The sequence below is a fragment of the Diadema setosum genome, chromosome 1, assembly GCF_964275005.1.
Source record: "Diadema setosum chromosome 1, eeDiaSeto1, whole genome shotgun sequence".
NCBI lineage: Eukaryota > Metazoa > Echinodermata > Echinoidea > Diadematoida > Diadematidae > Diadema > Diadema setosum.
The window spans coordinates 51,473,671-51,496,473 of NC_092685.1; the positions used below are offsets into that span (position 1 = coordinate 51,473,671).

Consider the following 22,803-nt stretch of genomic DNA (forward strand, 5'->3'; position numbering starts at 1 on the left):
GTATCGCAAATTCCTGAAAAAGTTACTGGTCTGTCAGTGCTTTTTACTGGTCAGGGACCGTCGGACCAGTGCCAGTGTGCAGTGTTGCTTTAAGATCCTTTACACACTCTTCATTTTCAACTCTGTTAACTTTTGAAAGGGTGATGCTACTGCTTTGAAAGTTGGTATTAGTCATGGACAGAATGTGCTTAAAGCAGGCTTAATTTCAGCTTAAACAGACAATTCCTTCATTGTTGTTGCTATGGTCATTTATATCCTGCTTTTTGTCCCATTCATTGCACAGATAGCATGGCTTGGTAGAGAACACTTGTAGACCCTATACTTTGGAGCCTCTTTTTCAGTTCACACCCCCTCCTAATATTTAGATAGGTTAGGAGAGTCTGTTTGAATTGAGTTATACATTGTTGTAAAGCTTAAAGTCTGCTCTTTTAGAATCAGCCCTTAACTATTGTATAAATCCATTTGGTGACTTTTTGTTGGTTTTGTGATGCAGGGTCGACGACTGATATCTTAAAAACTTCAAATGTAGCAACTTTACTGTTGACATAACATTTTTCTTTTTTCATATTTGTTCCTTTTATTGTAGGTTTCTAATCAGGCTTCATGTATGAGGGATCTTGATGTTTACCAGGAGATTCCAGTTGTTGCTACGTCCCATCAAAGCTGCATCTCTGCTTCATCCATGGAAATCAGAATATGGTTTGCTGAAATTTGTTGACATCAGTAGTTGCAAAACTCTCAGTGCCATGGCATCAGTGCATTCTTTCACTGAAAATGTTTTCAGTCTGTCAGATGGAGTCAAACCGTCAAACACTGTTGACAGAGATGCATTTGCCAAGACTGCTATCGTTCCAGCACTGAAAATCGACAAGCGGAAAATACACAAAGTCCTCAAAGCCTTCAAGGGTGCCACGTTTGAGAGAGTCCGCTTCCAGGCTGTCCGTGATGTTCCAGGCAGTCCCGACGACCGGTTCCTGCTGTTGGACCCTGGCAAGTTGTCGAGAGTCGAAGCTCTGACAGAGAGGCAGCGTACAGTTCTCGAGGAGAATGAGGTGGAGAGAAAACTACACGAGTTCCAGTTGAATTTGACCTATGATGACTGGCAGGCCCATGAGGTGCTCCAGGGTCTGTTGCCTAGCAACGTGGAGGTGCCAAAAGGATTCAGCCGGATTGGGCACATCATTCACCTCAACTTGAAAGATTCACAGCTAAAGCACAAACATCTCATAGGTCGGTTGAGTAGTAATGGCAAAGAAAGTTGCTTTTACAAAGATTCTACAGTGTATTCTACAGTATCTTTGCACCTGCAATCTACAATATATCTTTTTTATATGTTGTGCAAGTTTAAACTCTGACCCTGAAAGATGAGCTTCTATACTTTTTGACATATCTAATTTGTAGAGAACAGATGGTTGTAATATCCTGTTGTTTATGTATGTGCATACCAGAATTGCTCTTAGCACCTAATGCCTTGGAATGTTGCTTTTGACTTCTAATAGTTCTTTGAGAATATGAGCTTACATGTTATGAATCCAGTAAATTGTACTAATTCTGCATTGTATGAACTGACTTTCAAACCCCCACAATGAACATCTGGAATGGATTACTAGAGTACTTGTAGATATTCCAGTTACACAAAACACACTTTGTGTGAAATCTGTCGCAAATGATTAGGTTTGTCACATTCAAGCCTTGTCCATATTGGCCCAAATTCACGAAGGTGGTACAAATGAAACTATGGTTTAAACCATGGACGAAGACCGTAGTCTTTTATGGGGTGCCAAGTGTTGCATAGCCTATCTTATTACGAATCCAGTCATTTCGTCGATGAAATGACCATTTCGATAACGAAATGATCATTTCATCGACGTAGTGTTAATATTTTAGTAACGAAATGAACATTTCGAGGAAATTGACAAAAAGACTGATTTTGTAACTAAATAGGCCATGCGACACTTGGCGCTCCATCCAAATTGTCCATGGTTTAAACCGTGGTTTCATTTGTACCACCTTCGTGAATTTGGGCCATTATGTACATGTAGGTATAATGTGCATAATCCCAGCCTTATGAATAAAAACTTACCACATGTTTGACATTGTGGTAAGTGTTCCCTTAAAGATTATCTTATTCCTGAAGACTATGATTATATGCAAACATACAAGCAGGTTCCCATGGACAATATGTTTAATAACTACAATGGCCTACTCTCTGTATGTGTTGGATATTGGTACATATATGTCAGAGGTCAAAGCTGATGTCTGGTGTATAAGGCAAAAGTGTCGGAACATAGCAAGCGATGGGTTAAACTGAAGAAAAACCTTTTTTTTTCTAAAAATAATATATCTTACTCACCTAGTTTTGTCTGCATGTGAGACTTACAAATGATGAGTGTTCAATATTTTCCCTCATTCATTCATTTACGATACCATTTTCCTCAGGTGAAGTTTTATTGGAGAAGAACCCCGGCATCACAACTGTAGTCAACAAGCTAAACGAGATCGACAACACGTATCGCTTCTTCAACATGGAATGTATAGCAGGAGAGCAACAGACAGTGGTGACGGTCAAGGAGTGCCACCTGTCTTACTCATTTGACTTTGCTAAAGTGTACTGGAATCCCAGACTGTCGACTGAGCATGAGAGAATAGTGACCAAACTCTGCAAGAAGGATGTCGTGTACGATGTGTTTGCCGGAGTTGGGCCATTTGCCGTACCGGCAGCAAAAAAGGGCTGCCAGGTGTTTGCAAATGACTTGAACCCAGAATCCTACCTCTGGCTGCAGGAGAACACGAAAAAGAACAAAGTCGGTGACAGAGTCACCGCTTCCAACTTGGATGGACGACAGTTCCTGAGAGACGTTGTCAAGTCAGACTTGATCCTCAGGGCGAGGGAGTCCTTCCAAGATGCAGCCCATGTCATCATGAATCTTCCTGCCCTAGCTGTGGAATTCCTTGACACCTTTCCTTCACTTCTGGCCGAGGTGTCTCCTGATCTTAGGAGTCATGTGCCAAAAGTTGTCATCCACTGCCATGGCTTCTCAAAGGCAGCTGACCCAGCCCTAGATATACGGCAGCGTGTTGAGTCCATCCTCAAGTGCCCATTGGACTCACCAGAAATCCACAATGTGAGAGATGTCGCACCAAACAAAGAAATGATGTGCATCAGTTTTACTCTACCTCAAGAGATTCTCTTTGCCTCACCCAAAGGTATTAATACAGATGGTAAGGGATAAGAATTCAAAGGAGATTTTGGGAAACTTGTGTCAAAACAGTTTTTGGGATTGACCTTCGCTGTGGGGGTTTGCTTGTTTGCTTTCTCTTTTAGTGTTACACCAAGCAAGACTTAAAAAATATAGAGAAAAACCATAGTAGTGGTATTTGTCAGCTCTGTTGGATTTAAGAGAAATATCATACTGTAAAACCAAAATCGTTTGTGGCATGAAACTTTTGCTAATCGGTGCTGAAGGCCTTTTTCGTGGCATGGAAGTTTTGCGGATTGCTAAGGCATTCAGTGCTTTGTGTAAAAAAAAAAAAAAACTTTAGCATGCATTTATGACTTTTACTCTCACAAATCTTGGCTCCTTGCAAATTTGTAAAAGTTCCATGCACACAAAAATTTCTGGTGTTATAGTAAGTATTCATGATAAAGTACAAACTTTAAGAATATAGGGCTTTTTACACTTGTGTTTCTTAACCCCGGACTTTCTCTGACCCAGGTCTATCGTTAGTCCCGTACCAATTTTTTCAGCTTTTTGCACTCGCCAATTAGTCCCGTACTATCTCTTGTCCGGGGCTAAGGAGAAAACTGACCTTTTTACACTCGTATTTCTTAGCCCCGGACTTTCCAAACCACATGAATATTCATAATTACGCTGTGTACTGTACACGTACACGCACGCACCGGCAGCACTTGATTACCTCGTTTCTGATTGGTCAGTGAGGGTTGGACTTTGTCTCCGTCGCTTAGCCCAGGATTATTTTTTCGTTCTGTTTACACTCACTTGCTTGGCACCGCAATTGCGGTGCTAACCCCTGCTATTTTGCAGGGCCAGATAGTACCGTACTATCGGTGGGGCTAGCCCACTTTGGCAAAAACGAGTGTAAACAGAAAGTGGGCTAAGGATAGTCCCGTACCAACGGTGGGGCTAAGGCCCCCCCTTAGCCCCACCGTTGGTCCGGGGCTAAGCAAAAATTTACAAGTGTAAAAAGCCCTTATGCTAACTGATAAGCCTCTTTAGCATTTGATATGCATTCTTAAAGTGTTATATAATGCTGTAATGTTTTATTTCAAACAGTGCCTGATGATATCTCATATCTTATTTAGTGGGTGTCTTTTGATACCAAATGTACAATTGTAAGTTCAAGGGATATTGTAGTCAATGTTGAATATCCATCATTATCTGCTTCACCAAATACATGCTTCAGTCACTTGAAAACTGTCAATGGATCTTTTAAGTGTTCTCATTCAGCAGTATATCTTATAATATATGTAATTCCGGTGTGATTCTTTTGAGCGATCAGAGATGGCATTCCACCTGATGAGTACATTGACCCACAGTATATACTTCCAAGCATTAATCTTATCAGCACCACAAGTTCTCCCATGATAGATGCACCCATTACACATTTCTCCCACTTCTCACTTCCCACATCTCACATACAGGGCAGGAGGCTGGAGAAGGACCTGATGGATCTGAAGAAACAGAATTGCCTTCCAAGAAAGCGAGGACGTCATGACATCCTCCCCTTGTGACATCCTCCCCTCATCATGGTGATACCCTCCCTTCGACATCGTGATGTCCTCCCCGCCTCATGACATCCTCCTCGTGTGACATCCTCCCCTCAACATGGTGTCATACTCCTCGTTGTGGTGATGTCCTCCCCTCGAAATCGTTATGTCCTCCTCTCACTGTGGCGTCCTCCCCTCCTTGACGCTGTAATATCCTCCCCTTGACGTGGCGACATACTCCTCTCGTCGTTGTGACATCCTCTGACTTCCTGACATTCTCCCATCTTCAAAGGTCACTGCAGGAGTGGAACAAGCTCATGAGTGGATGGGGTCATTGTCTCATGATAAAATAGCCATGTAAGCAATTCAAATATAAATTATCTTCTTGAATATGCATCCATTTGTAAAGTTAAATGTTGACTCTCTGCAGAGTTGACAGGGCCAGAACAATTGATCCAGTTGATTCCAGCATAGCCAAGGGAATAAAAGGCGTAGTGGTTTTGGTAATACTCATTCTTTTGACCATCATATTCTAGTGTATGGTGTTAGCTGTCGATAAAAACAGTTCCGAGTGCAATAACATAAATTACAATCATGTCAGCTTAAATCATGAAAGAGATTACATAATCATGACAAGATTTTGAAGCACGTTTTCATCATTTTGATGAAAAAAAGATGTGACGAGACATTCGGTTCTTAAGCAACTATTCCTAATACTTCCCCTCCCCCTTAGGCCGGCCCCCGTCTAAAAAATGTTCTATGACCCCCAATTCAAACTGTAGGGGTTTCAACACGTCATACAATACTCCCTATCGCATATAGCTCTCCGAATCTGAACGCCTGTGGTGCTCTAATTTTCTTACCTTAATTCTTGGGACAGTAACTTCCGGTTTCATGCGTGCGAGCTAGCTGATCGATGCGCTACCGGCGAACATTTTTTTTTTTCCATACATGGAAACGCTATGGGACATCATTCATCGTGCATCGTGATTGTCAGCCAAGGCAGCCCGCGCCGCGGCATGGCGAGCATGGTTCGAAGAAAATGCAGTCGACTGTGGAGAGCAGGTACACGCGCAGAGAGCAGGCCCATAGCGTTTCCATGTACGGAAAAAATATTCGCGGCCTGTGCATGTGGTGCACCTCTACTGCTCGGAGCACGGATATTTGTCCACTTTTTTTCCTTTTAGCATCATCAGAAGTACACTCTGCTGCCTCACAGAAAAATCCCATGGTGTAATGGATAGTTATATTCCGGAAATAAACAAACTAAAGTCAAAACAAATATATTTCTTTGGATCCAAAACAAAGCTTGTAAGTTCACCTATAGAAAAGCACACACGCAAATCAATATTAAACCGGAAGTTACTGTCCCAGCCTAAGAGGTTCGATATCGGAGGTATCGAATGATATCTCTTGATATCGCCTTGATATCGGCTATATGCGATATGGAAGATTGAATGTTTTGGCACACCTATGTTCAGACCATCACACCTTGAAGGTGAGACATTGATGGGATTTGCTTCAAAGAGGCAGGATTGGTTGACATTAAGGTCAGTGTTATTTCCAGTCAAGGGAATTATCATGTCCTGTAAATGTGGAGCATTAGCCTCTGCCAAAGTGAATCTCTCAGTCTTGTGCAATTTCAGCTTCAAGTGTCCAAGTGCTTCTCTTTACTCAAACTGTCAAGTAAGCCTTGTTAGGAGGCTAGTATTTGATAACAATCCACCTCCATGAACACCAGCTCCTGCATATTCAGAACTACAGTGAATTCCTGAAAAGCTTCTTGTAAGAAGATTAAAATGAAAGCATGATATTTGTTTGTCCAGAACACTGAAGTGTAGATTGGAAGATTAATAAATGGATTTTTGTACAAGTTACAGTATATTCCCTTTATAGAAAACGGAGTGTATGTTTGTCTTGTTGCATGTGATGAAGGTGTTATAGCCTGAATAGTTATGGCAAAGTGAGTGCAACACTGAGATATGAATGTATGTTGAATGCTTGCACAGGATCCTTTAATGTGTAACAATTGTGGTAGCTCACTTTCAAAAAATGACTGAGTTGTATGATGTTCAAAAGTATGAAAACACTCCCACTTACAGAAGTTTTGAGAATTTATGCTGTCACTGTCAATAGTTTGACTGCAAAACTGATAGGCGCCATTTTTAAATATTCTAAAATAAGTCTATCGTCGGAGAGAGCATAAAAAGACCTTTCCAATGATACTTCTTTTGTTACCTATTAAGTTATGACTGAAAATACAAATGTATCCCCTATGTTCTCATAATTTTCTTTGTTTTTGAAGTCTATATCTCAAATTGACAAATATCTCAAATTGACAAGTATGGAATTAGCTTGCTCTGTGATGAAACTCCTCAAATATCACAACGCAAATAAAATCTGTAGTGAGTGCTTTATTTGAACACTGCTTTGTATAGGAAAAATTGAGTATGGCAAACCTATCTGCTATCAATGTTTTTTTCACATTTTGAAGTGTGTAGTTTTGATTGTCAACTCCTAATTTTATCATAGCTTCATATCTACTCAAAGACTTTTGTAGCATGTAGGACCATTCATCTCAAGATTTTTACACTGGGAACACTGTTAAACAATGCTTTTATTAATTTACACACAACATTAATTACACATGCATCAGTGTACCTACAACACACAAGCTCCCAATCTGTAGTCAATAGACCAAGTGAACCACTCATACCCACAAACCTCTACACTCTTATGGGAACACAGTCTTTTGAACTTGTGAGAAATACACTGTACACGCTGTTTGGTCCTCCAAACAAACAATGACTAACTTTTCAAATAAGAGCTAGTTTGGAGCTTAATCTTCTATGACTGCATAGCATTCCTTCAGGAAAAAAAAAAAACAAATCTTTATAAGCTTCCAGGTAGAATACAATGTAGACAAAAAAAAAAAAAAAACAAACCAACATTTTCTCTATATAAAGATGAGAAACTCAACTTCTTCATACCAGAAATTTATTCATTCATGTATAAAATGTTGGCACATTTATGTCTAGAAGGTTTCTAATGTCATTCTCATTTTGACATAACTTTTTTTTCCCTTGCACCCCACATCACTGCTTCAGGTCACCCTCATACAGGAAGAGTGAGATATATTTGTGTACAAATCAGATCACCACATCCTTCCCCTCCAAAGACTTTCATTTCTTGTGGTTTGTACAAGGTGTTTTCCCTACATTGCACTGATAAATCATTTCAAACAGATATCCTCTCATTTGGTTCTTTTTCCTTTTTTTATTACAAGCGCTTCACGGATGACAATGAAAATACAAAGTGTATATGATCTAATCAAAATTATAGCAACTGTAACATTACCTTGTTAATAACCACTATCAGTTTCAAGGAATTACTTTGACGAATGCGTAAACAAGCATGTCATATCCTCTCTTCGGTTTCGTACATTTAAGATTGTCTAAACACACAAAAATATTTCAAACAACACAGATTATTACTGTAGTACATCATATTATCTAGTTAATACAATTCTTTGTTTTACAACAAAATCATTTGTTATTAACCTTCCCAATTGTATGGCATACTCATTTTTTCATTGCTTCCATATAAAGGAATGGAGGGAATATTACTAAAGACACATGAAAACACAGACCTTCTGTATATCGATTTCAACGACGATTTTCCCATCTTGACCTTTCTGTTTCGGTCTCTGCCACCTTCTTGTCCAGAAACACAGTGCAATAATTTGCCACTGCATTAAAGATTACTTGGGAGTTCCTTATTTTTTAGGACTGTAGAAAGCATTCTTGGTGGGAAGATTACTGAAATGAAATATCACATGGATGAAGGTCTCAGAAGTATACAATCTGTTGTCTTTTGATACAATAGACAATGAAGTTTGCAAGTGTCACATCATTTACTAAAAATGTGTTTTCAAGCTATTTTGTGGTGTGGTATAATTAGACAAAAACACAGTAGCACTATAGACTACACAAAGAAAAGAATCCAATGACATGGTAATACAGATTGAACTTTGTCAAATGCATTTGATTGTGTACAAAAACATGTGAAGCAGTAACTTGAACATAACTTTAAGTGCAGTTTGATTTATTTCATCTCATTTTTAATTTGATCTATTTCACTGTGTCTTGAGCATCTTTAACCCCCTGAGGACGGACTGATTTTGCTACTACACGCATTTCCCATAGACACCCGCCCGAGTATACTCGGGACTCGTCCTCAACGGGTTAATAACATGTTGAAGTGGTATATTAGAGATCACTATCATTCAAATGATTATGCAATATCATTTGTGACCCGCTACAACAAAAGGATCCGAAAGTCGGGGGAGGACAATTTTCTGAAAAATGATATGACATTATTCCCTTACTCTTCTACTTTAAATTCATATATAGCACAACTCATAAAAGTACTCGGTTGAGGAGATATCAATGATTTTATTAGCACATGTCAAGTGGTTGTGGAAATCAGAGTTTCGAGAAAAACGCCTTAAGAGTTTTCCTTCCGACGCTATCATGATAAAGGGGAGGTGAGACAGGACAATAGAAGGTATGCTCCTAGCAACCTCCACAATGTTCATTCAAGCTTAGGGCAGCGGTCTACACACGACCAATCAGAAATCAGGATGCCACGCACTGACCAATAAGATCACTCCATCGTTGCTAGGGGCGGAGTCTAGCTGCGGCCCTAAATCCAAATCTTCGGACACGATTCTGTTACGTTGAAAGTTGGAAAATCACAGCCCAGAAAAATGCTGATTTCTTGCCTTTCCTTTGATCATTTTTAGCTTCGAAATTTCAGCAGATTATAGACAAGGCATTAGACTACAAAATTATGCCAAAAACAGAAATTTGATTGTTTTGACCAGTTTTGATGATGTGACATCGAACTTGATTTTCTCGGCTCAGCCGTCAAAAACCGTCAGCGACTTTAGGATCCTTTTGTTGTAGTGGGTCACATTTTATCCCCTACCAAGGCAAAGGCATTGCAACATGTGAAACCACATTAACATGTGGCAAAAAAAATCTTCTCTGGTAGACCACAACAATGAGAACACATAGAGTACATTGTATTTCTCACATCCTTTCTCTCGGCTGAAACAAGTCACATGAAAGTCATTCATACAACACATGACAAGCCCAGCATCATGGTCCAGAAAGTACAGTTTACAAGGGAAATCCCAACTGTGTATAGGTCATGATGCCAACCTGGAAATTAGCAGAATCCCACATTTTGCCATAAGGAGGATACGCCTCAATTGGATTATTGTGATGTCTATCTGCAGACTTTGATTATCTCCACTCAACCAGAAACTACTTCATAAAAAGGCTATTGTATTCTACATCTTAACTGGTAGGACAGTACCCAGAAATTGCAATACTCTAAATGTACCTGTCATAATTCGGTTCTCGGTGAATCTCTGGTTATCAGATACAAACATTATCTTGGATCTTATTGCAACCTGTCCAACTTATTCCCTGTACTTCAAAATTATTGTAGTGATATATTGTCCTGCAAAAATCTTTGGCTTATAGCTAGTTGAACCTGAATCTGAACCTCTTTGAAAACAATTTCTAGTGTTTGGTAAAAATTACTACATTCACCCACTAAAGAGCTAAAAGTTTGAGCTTAGAACTCCATCTGAATAACACAAAGAAGACAAAAATCAAACCAGAGTTTACATGTAGCTTCCATGGGTTGTCCTTGGTCCTAATTTGACCAAATCCATTTCATTTCATGTTCTCTTGAGTTTTTATCTCAAGCTGTGTCTTTATCTTCTCCAAACTCAAGTCTAATCAGTTAAATCTTTCAAAGATTCTGCACATATTGAGGTTAACAGGGCAAGTCAATGCAGAACTCAGTTGATTGGCAAAGCAGAGAGTATTACCGGTATGTGTAGATAGGAGGGCAGCTTGACAACATAGTCCCTCTCATATACCAGTAAGTGATTTACCCTTAATTTTGCTTCATTCATCTATTGGTGCACATGCACTGGACTGCGTTCTTTTTAGATTGGTTTAGATGTGTGGAAACCAATTGCCAATGAATAACGATTTCCTAATCCCCCTAATCCTTATTGAGTCACAATGGCCTCCCTGTTGGACTGGGGCACATTGCTACACCTGAGTGGGCTTGTTAAAGTTACAACTCGAAGTTTGCATGGATTACTGAATGCTGAAGAAAAAAGCTGGGAAGTAAGCTAAGTGTGTCAGCACCTAGTGGACAGGAGAGAATGACTGTAAAAATACCTTTGCACACAAAGCAACAACAAACTAAACTAAAGATGTATTTATTTAATCAATACTTTGGTCATTCTTCGTGATTTCTTTTTTGTTGTTGTTGTCATTTGTATTGTATTACATACATGTATGTATTTTCTCATTGTATTGTTATCATAGGAATTGTTGTAAAGCGCTTAGAGACTTCAGTGTAACATGCCCTATATAAGCAGAATGTATTATTATTATTTTTATTATTATTATTATCATTATTATTATTATTATTATTATTATTATTATTATTATTATTATTATTATTATTATCATCATCATTATTATCGTTTACAACTCTGCTGTGTTGGCAAACTGAGTAGTGGTACAACTTGTCAAATCTGACACATAATAACTTGCTACTCTCACTCTCATGATAGTCTTTGTGTGCTTAGACACTTCCATTTGAATACTACAGCCAAACCTGCCTTAGCAGCCACCTGTCTATAGCGGCCATTGAAAAATCTCCCCGAGAGAAAAGCCCTCTTAAAGACCCTGTGTATAGCGGCCACAGACCCACACGGAGCCGCTGCTGTAGCCCAGCCAATAATTCAGCGTGTTTTTCTGCTTTGTAGCCGTGCCAGTCATTCATGGATAACGTTCAGTGATCGCCACTGCTGCATTCATCACTCATTCAGTCATAATAATGCACTAGTGTAAAGCTTCCTTCACGACTGTACACATGCTACTGTGCAACAACTTGATTAATACCGGCATTGTTCAATGCATGAAATACACGTGAGCATACATATACACATACAGTACTTATAGATATGTATACAACGATGATACATGTACATGTAGGCAATGCACACAAAAGTTGGATAACTCGTCTGTAGCGGCAACCTGTCTATAATGGCCACTCTTTTCGCCTCCCTTGGGTGGCCGCTACAGACAGGTTTGACTGTACTCTTAAATAACCCCATGCTGAATGTGATGTGCATGAGTTATCAATTGAAAATATAACACAGTGAAACTCTCTATATTTTGAACAAAATTCAAATGTCCCTGGAAATCACCATGTATTCTAATATTTGTCTACTTCAGCATTTCCTTGATGAGAAAATCCTCAGGATGGTAGTGCATACACTTGGAAATTAGGATAATTTCCTAGAATCAGAACCAGCAAAGCACTATCCTCATAAGTGTCGGCAATGACAACAAATACAATTCAATTGCGTATTTGGTATGGCGTCGGTTTGCTGACAAATACAGCGGTACTGTCCATCGATTGGCAATTTGTTCATTCGTCATCATCTGGCCTCTATACTGAGAGGATCCTGGAACTTGTGTTTGGAAGGGAAGAAGAACATCCCTGAGAAAGCCTCCTCTAGTGCCCTCTGGCAGGCGATGTGTTGAGTGTACCCTCCACCCAGGCCATGGGGAGATGCTGGCCGAATGTGCTTTGTAAACCTACGAGGTGAAAGTACATGTGTTATGCACATTACCAGAACGAAAGGAAGGAATTATATGCAAACATTCTTCTGCCTGAATCATTGCTTAATATCTATACATAGGACTAAAGAGAATTATTGACTTAGTTAAGTTTGGACATTTCCATTTGTCTTTCTTTTGCTATTGAAAATATGACATCATTATGTCAATCCAAATCATTTTTGAAGATTAGAGATGACTGGATTATGTTAATCAAGACTTTATACATTGTACTTATCCACATTTTTTGAACTTCATGATTGGGGCACAGCAGGTATCAAAATTGCATATAAAACTGTGATGATTACAACAGACGTTAAATGTGACCCTGCATCACAAAACCAACAAAAAGTCGCCAGACATGGATTTTTAGTTAAGAGCAGATCCTGGAAGAGCAGACTTCAAGCTTTAAAATGATGTGTAACTCAATTCAAATGGACTCTCCTAACCTATCCTAATATTGGAAAGAAAATCCACACTCTGGAAAGTGTGAACTGAGAAAAGAGGCTCTGAAGTACAGGGTCTATTCAAGTGCTTTAATCTTTACCAAGTCGTGCTATCTGTGCGATGAATGGAACAAAAAACAGGATGTTAACCATCGGAGCAACAACAATGAAGGGATTATCAGATTAAGTTGAAATTGAGCATACCTTATTAACACATTTTGTGCATGATTAATGCCAACTTTCAAAGCAGTAGCATGATTCTTTTCAAAGTTATTGGAATTGAAAGTGAAGAGTATGGATGGGTTTTGACGAAATGAAAAGAGGACTCTAAGAGAAACACCTAATCACACTATTCTACCAAAAACTGTTCGAAACAAAAATGCTAAAAGCATAATTTCCAGTTGTTGTTGGGGTTTTTTTATGATCCAAATTTTAGTATAATGTAGAAGAAGACTTGCTCTTTCAGAAAATATGAAAAACTCAAGATTGGCTGGGTTGACCCATTTCACCTATTTTCAGTCCTAACACAAAATCAGTGCGTGCGACTTTTTGTTGGTTTTGTGGTGCATGGTCACAAATAATGAAGTACTGTTGAAAATGTAATGACGATTTATGAATAAATATCATGCAGTTTTCAAAATGTAGCCATACTCATAACAAATGCAAACCCTCTTTTCTCCGTCTGACTAAAAGACTGCCTTTAATATGGACAAGAAAATGAGAGGGAAATTTACAGGTTCTGTTCATGTCACATTGCCAAGTTCAGAGGCAATAATTAGAAAGAATTGTGATGTGGCATTATAAGTTCTGTATCGCTAACATAAAAGATAAAATGTAGAAATTTGGCAAAAATTACAGATAGTGACCAGAAAGATAGACATGGAAGCATAAGCATCGATATATCTCAGACAAGACCCAACTCACCCCTTGGTATCTAGCTCCTCCTGTGAGACAGGTGGATCAGGACCAAAGGTGTAAACCTCCAGCTCTTCATACTCATACGGCGTCTCTTCAGTCTTGGGGATGGGCAAGAAGCTGTCTTGGAAACCAAGGCCCTGTATCACAGTTGCCATAGGAAACGGGATGAAGATATAATAGTGTATTGTATGATGAGTTTTAGTTCATTGAAACTTTGCTTTTGTTGTGGATGCACAAAGACCAAAACAGGACTTCCCATCTACATGAATGCAGGAATTTGTTTCTGCTGTCTTCAAAAAAGTGCCATGACATAACAGGCTTGATGTATAATGGGTAGTTTAGAGCAATTTGATTGTGACACTGTCAACTGGCATAGTGCCACTCTCTAGCAATGCCCTTAATTGACGATAAAAATAGATAGGTCAAGAAGTGTATTAGTGGCATTTCTTATAAACTGGACAATGACCAATGGCAAGTGAAATCATGCTCACAGGACAAATCATGTTAAATGACTCACTGATAATGAGTGGTTATAACTTTCCCAATCACTTTTCCCACTTTCCTTTCTTTACATCTGTGGCATTTTTATTACTGTGTTCTTGAAGTATGAATTCCCTTGACATATGCCCGCATTAAAACAAATTGTTGGTTGAGAAAGACAATGGCCTTAAAGGGATGGTACAGTATTGTGGATTGGGCTTATAACTTTTTGCAAGATACTCAGAAACCAAGAGCATACAATTCTAACAGGAATTCAAAGTTTATTTGATGAAAAACGGTTCTGAAATGGCTGAGATGCCCCAAAACAAAGTAAAACAAAGTGACCCTAATCAAAGGCGGGTCCCATCTTTTATTAGGATAGCTATGTTTTGGATATCTCAGCCATTTCAAAACCATTTTTTCATCAAATAAACTTTGAATTCCTCTTAGAATTATAGGCTCTTTCATATTTCATAAGAGTTTTCTCATTATCTCAAATAATTTTCACCAAAAAACGTTGGAAACCTGAAACCCCATCTCAACCGAAACTATACCAACCCTTTAAGGTTTCAATAACCCTCTGGCATTAATGGCCTTATCTTCATCAATCAACGGAAGGCAAGTGATTACTGATTAACCTGTTCTATACGGGAACCTGGTGGCCTGTGTATTGTAAAGTCTATGGCATTTCTGAATTCAGTATAGAATGGGTTAATATAAGTTTTTGTCGTCCCTTTCCAAGTATCAAAGTATTGATTCCATTCAGTCAATACATCTTAAATAGCTGCACCATGTGCACACGCTAAACATGGCAGTGCCTGAAGGAAAGACCAAAACATGCACTCACCAGCTTCGCACCAGAAGACACCTCAATGGCTTTCCTTTGGGGAGGCTTGTAGGTTGGAGCCTCCTGACTTTGCTGATTGGCAACATGGCTGGCAATCACCTGATCAGCTGGTCTGTCTGAGTAGATCTATGAGGATGAGAATGAAGCCGATCAGAACTAGTCACTGGGTGTCGAGTACAGGAAAAAATACTGCCTGTATGACTTACGATGTGTAATGATTGACTGGCCTAGGAGTGAACATAAAGATCAATCCATCCGAAGGATTTGAATTGCTACCAAGTGAGGCTCTAAGTCTCCGATGAAGCGAAGGAAGCTATAACCTTTCCAAAATACAGTTGAACCTCTCTTATCCGGCCTCCCTTTATCCGGATCTCTCTATTATACGGACGCAATCTCGCCGTGATTTTTTTTTAATAATTACGGGAAGACAGGGGGATTCCCAACTCCTTGACAACTCCTACCCAAACACACATGAATTACGTATTACTTCTAACATGATTAACATACATTACATTGAATTTCCTTCCACATTGCGTACCTCCAGACATTTCAACATCCCCAAACATCCCCAAATGTAACAATGAAAAGGTTGCAGTATACACATTACTACATGTGGTACTACAATGGGCTACATCAGTACATGTGTACGTATATGTACATGTATAAAGCATTGAGTCTCCCGTATCCGGCCAAATCCCTTATCCGGATGAGCCCCGGTCCCGACTTGTCCGGATACGAGAGGTTCAACTGTAGTACAGTCAAACCTGCCTTAGCGGCCACCTGTCTATAGCGGCCATTGAAAAATTCTCCCCCCCCCCCCATTTTGGCCCCCCCCCCTCGACTTTTCGCGTGATTATTCCGCAACTCATGATGCTCTCGCCGCGACATTTTATGACTTTTTTCCTTCAAGTATCGCGCAACATTTGAGACCTAATTTGTCACTCCCGGGCATACCGTTTTGAAGCCACGCCCCTTTGAAAAAAATTTGTCGACCCCAAAATTGCTCAGAAACATGATTTTGTGTTCAAATCCAATGTAAATTGTGTTTTTGCAAGTAATTCTTATAAAGATAAATATTTTTACTTTCAATGGCTGATAATGATTTATTTCAACCTCATTATGCTTTAAAAAGTTTCTGCGACAAATTTTGAGGAAAAAAAACAACAAAAACAACAAAAACAAAAAGAAAAAACAAAGAAATACATAAATTCCATAAACAATATAATACATAAGAAATAATTATGAAGCCAAATTTTTGTTTCAGTATTATTGTTGAGGAAATTGGAAAAAATTAGAAGTCTTGGAGCTTTATTTTTTGATTTACGTACAGGCAAAAAAAAAAAAAATTTGTTTTTGCATAAATTAGCATAAATTAATATAAAATACATAAAGTAAAATTTGAAAAATCTAACTATACAGTCTTGTAGATCACATTGGCCTCTACCTTAGTGCAAATTTTCGCGAGGATTGCGCAGTCCAAGACCGAGATCTGAAGGGGGGCCAAAAAGGCCCCCCCCCCCCTTTACTGATCACAAGTAAATCGTCGCTGGGGTGACAAGACCTTGTATCTGCAATTTTGGTGAAAATGACTTTTTTGGATTGATGGTCAGTTAATCAGTTAAGTGATGTCCTGTCCAAATCCTGGATGTCTTACCCAAAAAATGAAGCCACCACAGCATGTCAAAAGGAATGTCTATCCCATTGGATATAGTGCTTTGGCTGCCATGTTTTTTTTTTGCTCTCCTGAACATTTGACATTTTGTAGATACGAGGACTTGTCGCCCCAGCGACGAAATAAACATCAGCAAAAGGTGGTACAACCAGCAAAACTTTGATATGGCATACTTACCAATTCATCTAGAAGAGCTTCTTTATTCTTCTTCTTCTGATTCAAGGCTTGTTTGGCCAAAAATTGTTGTTCCTGTTGTCTTTCCTCGTTGATCTGTCTTTCCTCGTCCAGCAAGGCATCCAAGTACATCATATCATTGCTCTGTAGACATTCAGGTCATCGAAACAAGCATCAGTATATTAATATGATGCAGTTTATGGTACCATGGGGTACCAAATGCATTTTGTTGAACTATCTAATTTCTTTCTAGGGCCGTACTCTGGGTTACCAAAAATAAGTGAAAGCAATTTTTAGTGCTTTATGCATGAAGATATGTTGCACTAATGTACAAAAAAGTCAAAATACACTACCTTTGTAATCATGGATTTTAAAAAATTAAAAAACAGAGCTCTAAGTGTAAGTTTCTTTCATTTATCAGTAATAAAGCAATGCTATAGTCAATGTGTGTGAATTCCCTTTGCATTCCCTCAATAGCCTGTAACTTTATGATAAAAAATATTGTACGAAAAGATCAAACATTACCTACCATATCTTGCGCTTATCAAATTCGCTGGTTCCATTATTCCCTCAATGATTATAACAAGTATTGTTATTGTTACTGTAATTATGGTAAACACATAACAGTGATGAATTGGTATAGGGATCATTGCTACTGATTGCTACAATTTGGCTGTCGTTACAGCAAAGTGTAAGTGTACGTCTTATGAACACGAGATGGTGCTACACCACTGTAACCCATGGTATGGTGTACCCTAAGCAGTGGCATGTTGCATCATATGTACAGTAAACCTTGTGTCAGTCAACATACATTTCACTGGAGAAAATCTGCTGACGTTAGGCACAAGTCATGCCAGCAATGATATGATGTATATTCATACAAAAAGTCTTACCCTAATTTGCCTGTTCCTTGTAATCTGTTCCTTGTTTTCTCTCCTGTAGCTTTCAACCCGTTTTCTTGTCACCTCTTCATCTATGCCATTGGTGAGATTAAATACTGTAGGAGGAAGACAAAATTCAGTTCACATTAGTATATTTTACACAAACAGCTTCAGAAAATCATGGTCACCATCAGATTGAATTGCAATGACTTCACAAAGGAGTACGTCTGACATGAAACAAATCATGCAGTCTATCCTCAGGTAGCAAAGGATGGAAATTATTCACACTTCTGTATTTAGTAAAAATGTATGTAAACATAGAAGGCAAACTGAAAAAAAGAAATAGCAAGAAATAAAGTGCCACACATAATTATATTCTACTCTTGTAATTGAGAAGTAAGACAAGCTATGCAACGCTCTAAGCAAGTGAGTCAGAATTTGACATGTCGCAAGAAACAGGAGGTACATGAATCAATTCAGTAATTGTGGGTACAAAGAAAACGGATGCTTGAGAGAAAACATGCTTGAATTCAAAATGAAACATTAACAATCACATGAAAAAAAAAGAAAAGAAAAGGAAAATGAAACCTAATTTCTTTTAACTTACAAGTTATCAATATGCCTCGGTGATTTTGAATTCTCTTCCTTAACAAAATGCTCAATACAAAGATAGTAAGCAAGCAAACATCCAGAACTTGAATACTATTGGGTCAAATAAGAGAGAAATATGAAATAGTTACTTCCTAAAAGACAATGTTATCAGTATAAATGCAACATCAACAAATGTGAATTGGAGCATCACTGTTTCATCCCTATTCATTCATTCTGCCCCCCCCCCCCCCAAAAAAAAAAAGATCTCCATTACACAACAGGTGAATGGTTATAAATGAAATGATGACAACTTACTGATGGTTTCTACTTCTTCCAAGTAGTCATTGTACTCCCTCAGACTGTCAAAGTCTGACTCCTGCTTGTTGAAACTGAAACAGTGAAACAAAAAAACAAACAAACACAATCATTATGCACAAGTCGCATCAGCCCATGTCTAATGAAGTCCAGTTTCTACTGCTAGATACATGTATCTACAAGAGTAAGTTCTTTATTTTGGTACCCAGCATTTTTAATTTCTCCCAAACCTAGGCAGTACAATGATATGCCCTGCTGTAGTTCCAAAACCCATTAAAAAGGGTAAGAAGTCTGGCATTCACAAATTTATAAAATCACCTTAGTAATTTAGATGCAGCCATGCATGTAGGAAATATGGCATCCAAAAACCCAGTTGGCAGACTCCAAACACTACAGTAACAGGCTTAATAACAAGTGTAAATTTTAAAACACTATTCAACTTAGAGCTTTGGATAGAATAATGAAGTTGACTTAGCAGACTATTAATGATTAAAAAGAAAGAAACCTAATTCAGATCTTGGTTTCTTCATTTTCTTAGCTGACACATGCAACTTTATTACACTGGAGCACTTATGGGTCACATAGGTGTTTTTGTGTTAAGAAGGAAGTTGATTTAATGAGCAGAAATATGCTACTTCTCAGCTCCAAGATTATCTCTGGGAACATGATTTGTTTAATAAGAATAGATGGTGACCAAATACCTCCCATCATTTCCACAGCTCTTTTGATTAAGTATGCTGATCAGGATGAATTTAGATAATTTCTTTTTTTTTTTCTGTCAACTGACACACAAGATTTGGAACACAATCAGTTTTACCTCTTGTCTCCTCTCTTGCCTCATTTACTCTCTTTTCATTTCCTCTAGATACAAGATTATTTTTTTTTTCACATATTACACTTGAACTCTGAAACAAGAACAATAAATCCATTGACAAAATTGATTGAAGACAAACAACATGGGCAAATTCAGTGGCGTCCTGGTGTGCTGCTGAGTCTGCTGCCATTTACCTCTTTGAATTTCATCAAATGACCAAAAACAAAAGCTAAAGAGCTAACTTACTCCTTGAGTATTTTCCTCCTGATATCAACTTCTTTCTCAACAGTCACATCTTCAAAAAGCTGCACTCTGAACTGATTTCTCCTGAGCGGTGTCTTGCATTCTGGGCACGCTCCTGATCCTCGTACAAAAAGAAGTTCCACACAGTTTTCACATCTATGATGTGGGTGTAAGAATAAAGAATTGGGCAGATGTTAAAATGCAATTCAAAACTGGTAATATATAACCTAAAATCCTGCTAGTGTATCACCTACCTTTCAGGGTTGTCTGTCCTACAAAGTATCAATAACTGCTAAGTTGTTGTATCGTCAAAGGAGAATCCATACAATCCATTTTTTTTTTTCTGCTGCCATTTAGATGTCTCATTTTTGTTTGTTTGTTTGTTTGTTTTGCCAAAAATCCATTTTTCGATCATGTTACCCAATGGCAAATTCACTGGATGCATTTCCTTTTGGCTTGCCATAGATGAAAGCCCAAAAATCATGCATCCAGTCCTTCAAAACCATGCGTCCAGTAATTACTGGATGCATGGCAAAAGTACTGGATGCATGATTTTCAGCCAATATAGGCATCTTATATTGAGTGCGCGAACGTTTGCTTAGTGCACAAACCTTTGTGCACATACTCCTTGCAAGTCTTGGTCTTACTACAAGTGCACAATAACATGTTTACCACTGTGAGGCAGCGTGTGCTGTGGCCAATAGACAATCCACACACGGTTCTTGACCAATCTCGCTACCCATTCTATGAATTTAAAAATGGTTAAATTAATAATAATCAACATGTACCGGTAAATCAAATGCACCATCACTATCAGCAACAAAGAAACAGTATAAAACAGCTAGTTTAGTACTTCTGTCGTCGATGCTTCCAAGAACAATTCAAACCCTTCTTAATCATTAATCGAGCTAAAATTAACATAAACGGTACTTGGGAGAAACGAGTCGAGTAGAGGTCTATTCTCAGTCTAAGCATGACTTCGAATGGTCTGGTCTGGGGAAACCCAACACAATATGCAACATATGGGACTATTCTACTCGAACAAAACGTGACAGCATTTCTCGTAGGTTACCTGTAGCTGTACGTCTACAGAGTTGGTTAATACTTACAGCGTATGACCACAAATGTTAACCATAAGAACAAGCGAAGGATTTCTGTATTTTGTCGATTTACATCTTGGGCACATTTGCTCATCCATTTTGGACAGGATGGAAGACAGACAGGACTCCGACGATTCTACAGTGTATCTACACACTTCAGTGAGGAATGGAATTAGTCTGGATTCTAGACAGTCTTCCTGCCTGAATTGTGGTGTTCTGCAGATAGCACTGCGCCATAACCATCGCATCGGGCCAGGCTGTTACCAACAGCTCAGAATTTTAGACTATCTCGGCGGCCAGATCTCGACGGCCGCTCCAACTGAAACGAAAAAAGTAGTGAACACAACTCCTGACTTCCTCGCATGGCAACAACATACCTTAGGTTGAGGGATAGCAAAGCATGCTCTCTTTACAGCATACAGGGACGTTTTACTAGAATTGTATCCAAAAAACCATCCATACTTGAAACGCAAAGCAAGCCTAAAAGAACTTGATAAACTGCAACGTCTTCAGGATTGTGCCGCTAGATTACTTACCTCCACGAAGAAAACAACACATTACCCCAATGAATACTTCGTTTCCTAGTACATTGGCTCCCTGTAGAAAAACATTCATTTCAAGAGTCTTCTTCTTGTCTACCGTACATTGCACAAATTTGCCCCTGCCTACCTTCAAAATACTCTTCATCTTAACCAACAATCACGAAATCTCCGCTCATCGATGGCTCATAAAAATTACAGGTGCAATGTACCTCGAATCGAGGACACGGTGTGTGTGTGGGGGGGGGGGGGGGGATCGTGCTTTCTCATACGTGGGCCCAAAACTTTGGAACATCTTTCCGATATCTCGACGACAAGCACCTTCTGTTGATGCCTTCAAAAAAATCGTTGTTTTGTCATGTACGCGCATATACGTCTAAAGTAAAGTACGTTAGAAGCCTAAGCCCTAAGGATACCTAAAGACAGCTAGAACGGTTTCAGATGTGAAATAAAGTGGGAATATCTAGGACCCTAGATGTGGAATATAAAGCAAATAATCAACTTTTAGTATCAGGCAATGAGACAAACTATCACTTCCTCGGCGATCTGAACGTGTACGCTATATATCTTTCCTCAGCTGTGCTTCGGAAAGCTGGCTACATCCAGATCGCCTCGGAAGTGATAGTTTGCTCACCACCTTCACCAACGTTGATTATTTGCTTATTATATTTAGAATCAATATTTTTAAACAGGAGGGGAAAATGTTTAGTGAGAATTTGTGTGGTGAATGCGATGATGTGGAGGGATTATAATATATTTGCCAGTTGAAGGGCGCGTGCCATTTCTCAAAGTGCTATAACCGAAGCAGCGCGTGATGTCAAACTTGCTTTGTGAAGTCATAATCGCTTTGTTTGAATTATTGTTACGTTTCACAGAATGGCGTGCAAAGCATTGCGCGTGTCAGAATTACTTTGTGATGTCATAATTGTTTTGTGACAGGATTGTTACATTGCACAGAGTGCAGTGACCTTACGATGCAGCGCAAAATTGCTTTGTGATGTCATAATTGCATATTTCACAATATTGTGCGCTGGTTGGAAAACGTCGTCATAATTACTTTGTGACATCATTTTGCCAATATGTGTCAAACCTGTCTATAGAGGCCAAGCAAGGGAAATGAAGAGAATGGCCGTTACATACATGTGGCCGCTATAATAGACAGGTTATCCGACTTTTTTTTTTCTTTTTTTTTTTCGTGCGTATTGCCTAGTACATCCACGCATCTATAAGTACCTATAATTTATATGAACATGTATGCGCATAAGTATGCACCTATTTCATGCATTAAGCAATGCCGGTATTGATCGAGTTGTAGCACAGTTGCATGCTAAAC

At 38.8% G+C, this 22,803-nt stretch overlaps 2 protein-coding genes across 3 annotated transcripts; one reads left to right on the top strand and one right to left on the bottom strand.

Annotated features, from left to right (window-relative positions):
- Positions 1 to 587: 587 nt before the first annotated feature.
- Positions 588 to 6,594, top strand: LOC140232008 (tRNA (guanine(37)-N(1))-methyltransferase-like). Of its 2 annotated transcripts, none has more exons than XM_072312162.1 (3): positions 588 to 1,230; positions 2,440 to 3,222; positions 4,664 to 6,594. In XM_072312162.1, exons 1-3 carry the CDS (start codon positions 621 to 623, stop codon positions 4,735 to 4,737), a joined length of 1,467 nt encoding a protein of 488 aa, XP_072168263.1. In that variant the 5' UTR covers positions 588 to 620; the 3' UTR covers positions 4,738 to 6,594. The 2 variants fall into 2 exon arrangements, with proteins under 2 accessions (XP_072168263.1, XP_072168269.1); XM_072312168.1 differs by having other exon boundaries at positions 2,440 to 3,207.
- Positions 6,595 to 11,577: 4,983 nt separating this feature from the next.
- On the bottom strand, positions 11,578 to 21,079 carry LOC140232025 (CDK-activating kinase assembly factor MAT1-like). The gene is made up of 8 exons (XM_072312180.1): positions 20,941 to 21,079; positions 19,835 to 19,987; positions 18,775 to 18,848; positions 17,881 to 17,984; positions 16,991 to 17,131; positions 15,142 to 15,267; positions 13,821 to 13,951; positions 11,578 to 12,429 (listed from the first exon to the last, which is right to left on the bottom strand). The coding sequence occupies exons 1-8, from the start codon at positions 21,027 to 21,029 to the stop codon at positions 12,270 to 12,272; spliced, it is 978 nt and encodes a 325-aa protein (XP_072168281.1). The 5' UTR covers positions 21,030 to 21,079; the 3' UTR covers positions 11,578 to 12,269.
- Positions 21,080 to 22,803: the final 1,724 nt, after the last annotated feature.

What these genes read in the sequence shown, in the direction of transcription:
- LOC140232008 (XM_072312162.1), top strand. Translation starts at nt 621, where the DNA reads ATGTTTACCAGGAGATTCCAGTTGTTGCTACGTCCCATCAAAGCTGCA. An exon ending in AAAGCACAAACATCTCATAG is followed by an intron (nt 1,231 to 2,439) that starts GTCGGTTGAGTA and finishes CATTTTCCTCAG; the next exon opens with GTGAAGTTTTATTGGAGAAG. An exon ending in CAAAGGTATTAATACAGATG is followed by an intron (nt 3,223 to 4,663) that starts GTAAGGGATAAG and finishes TCTCACATACAG; the next exon opens with GGCAGGAGGCTGGAGAAGGA.
- LOC140232025 (XM_072312180.1), bottom strand. Translation starts at nt 21,029, where the DNA reads ATGGATGAGCAAATGTGCCCAAGATGTAAATCGACAAAATACAGAAAT. An exon ending in AAGCTCTTCTAGATGAATTG is followed by an intron (nt 15,268 to 16,990) that starts GTAAGTATGCCA and finishes TCATCCTCATAG; the next exon opens with ATCTACTCAGACAGACCAGC. An exon ending in GAGGAGCTAGATACCAAGGG is followed by an intron (nt 12,430 to 13,820) that starts GTGAGTTGGGTC and finishes TTCACCTCGTAG; the next exon opens with GTTTACAAAGCACATTCGGC.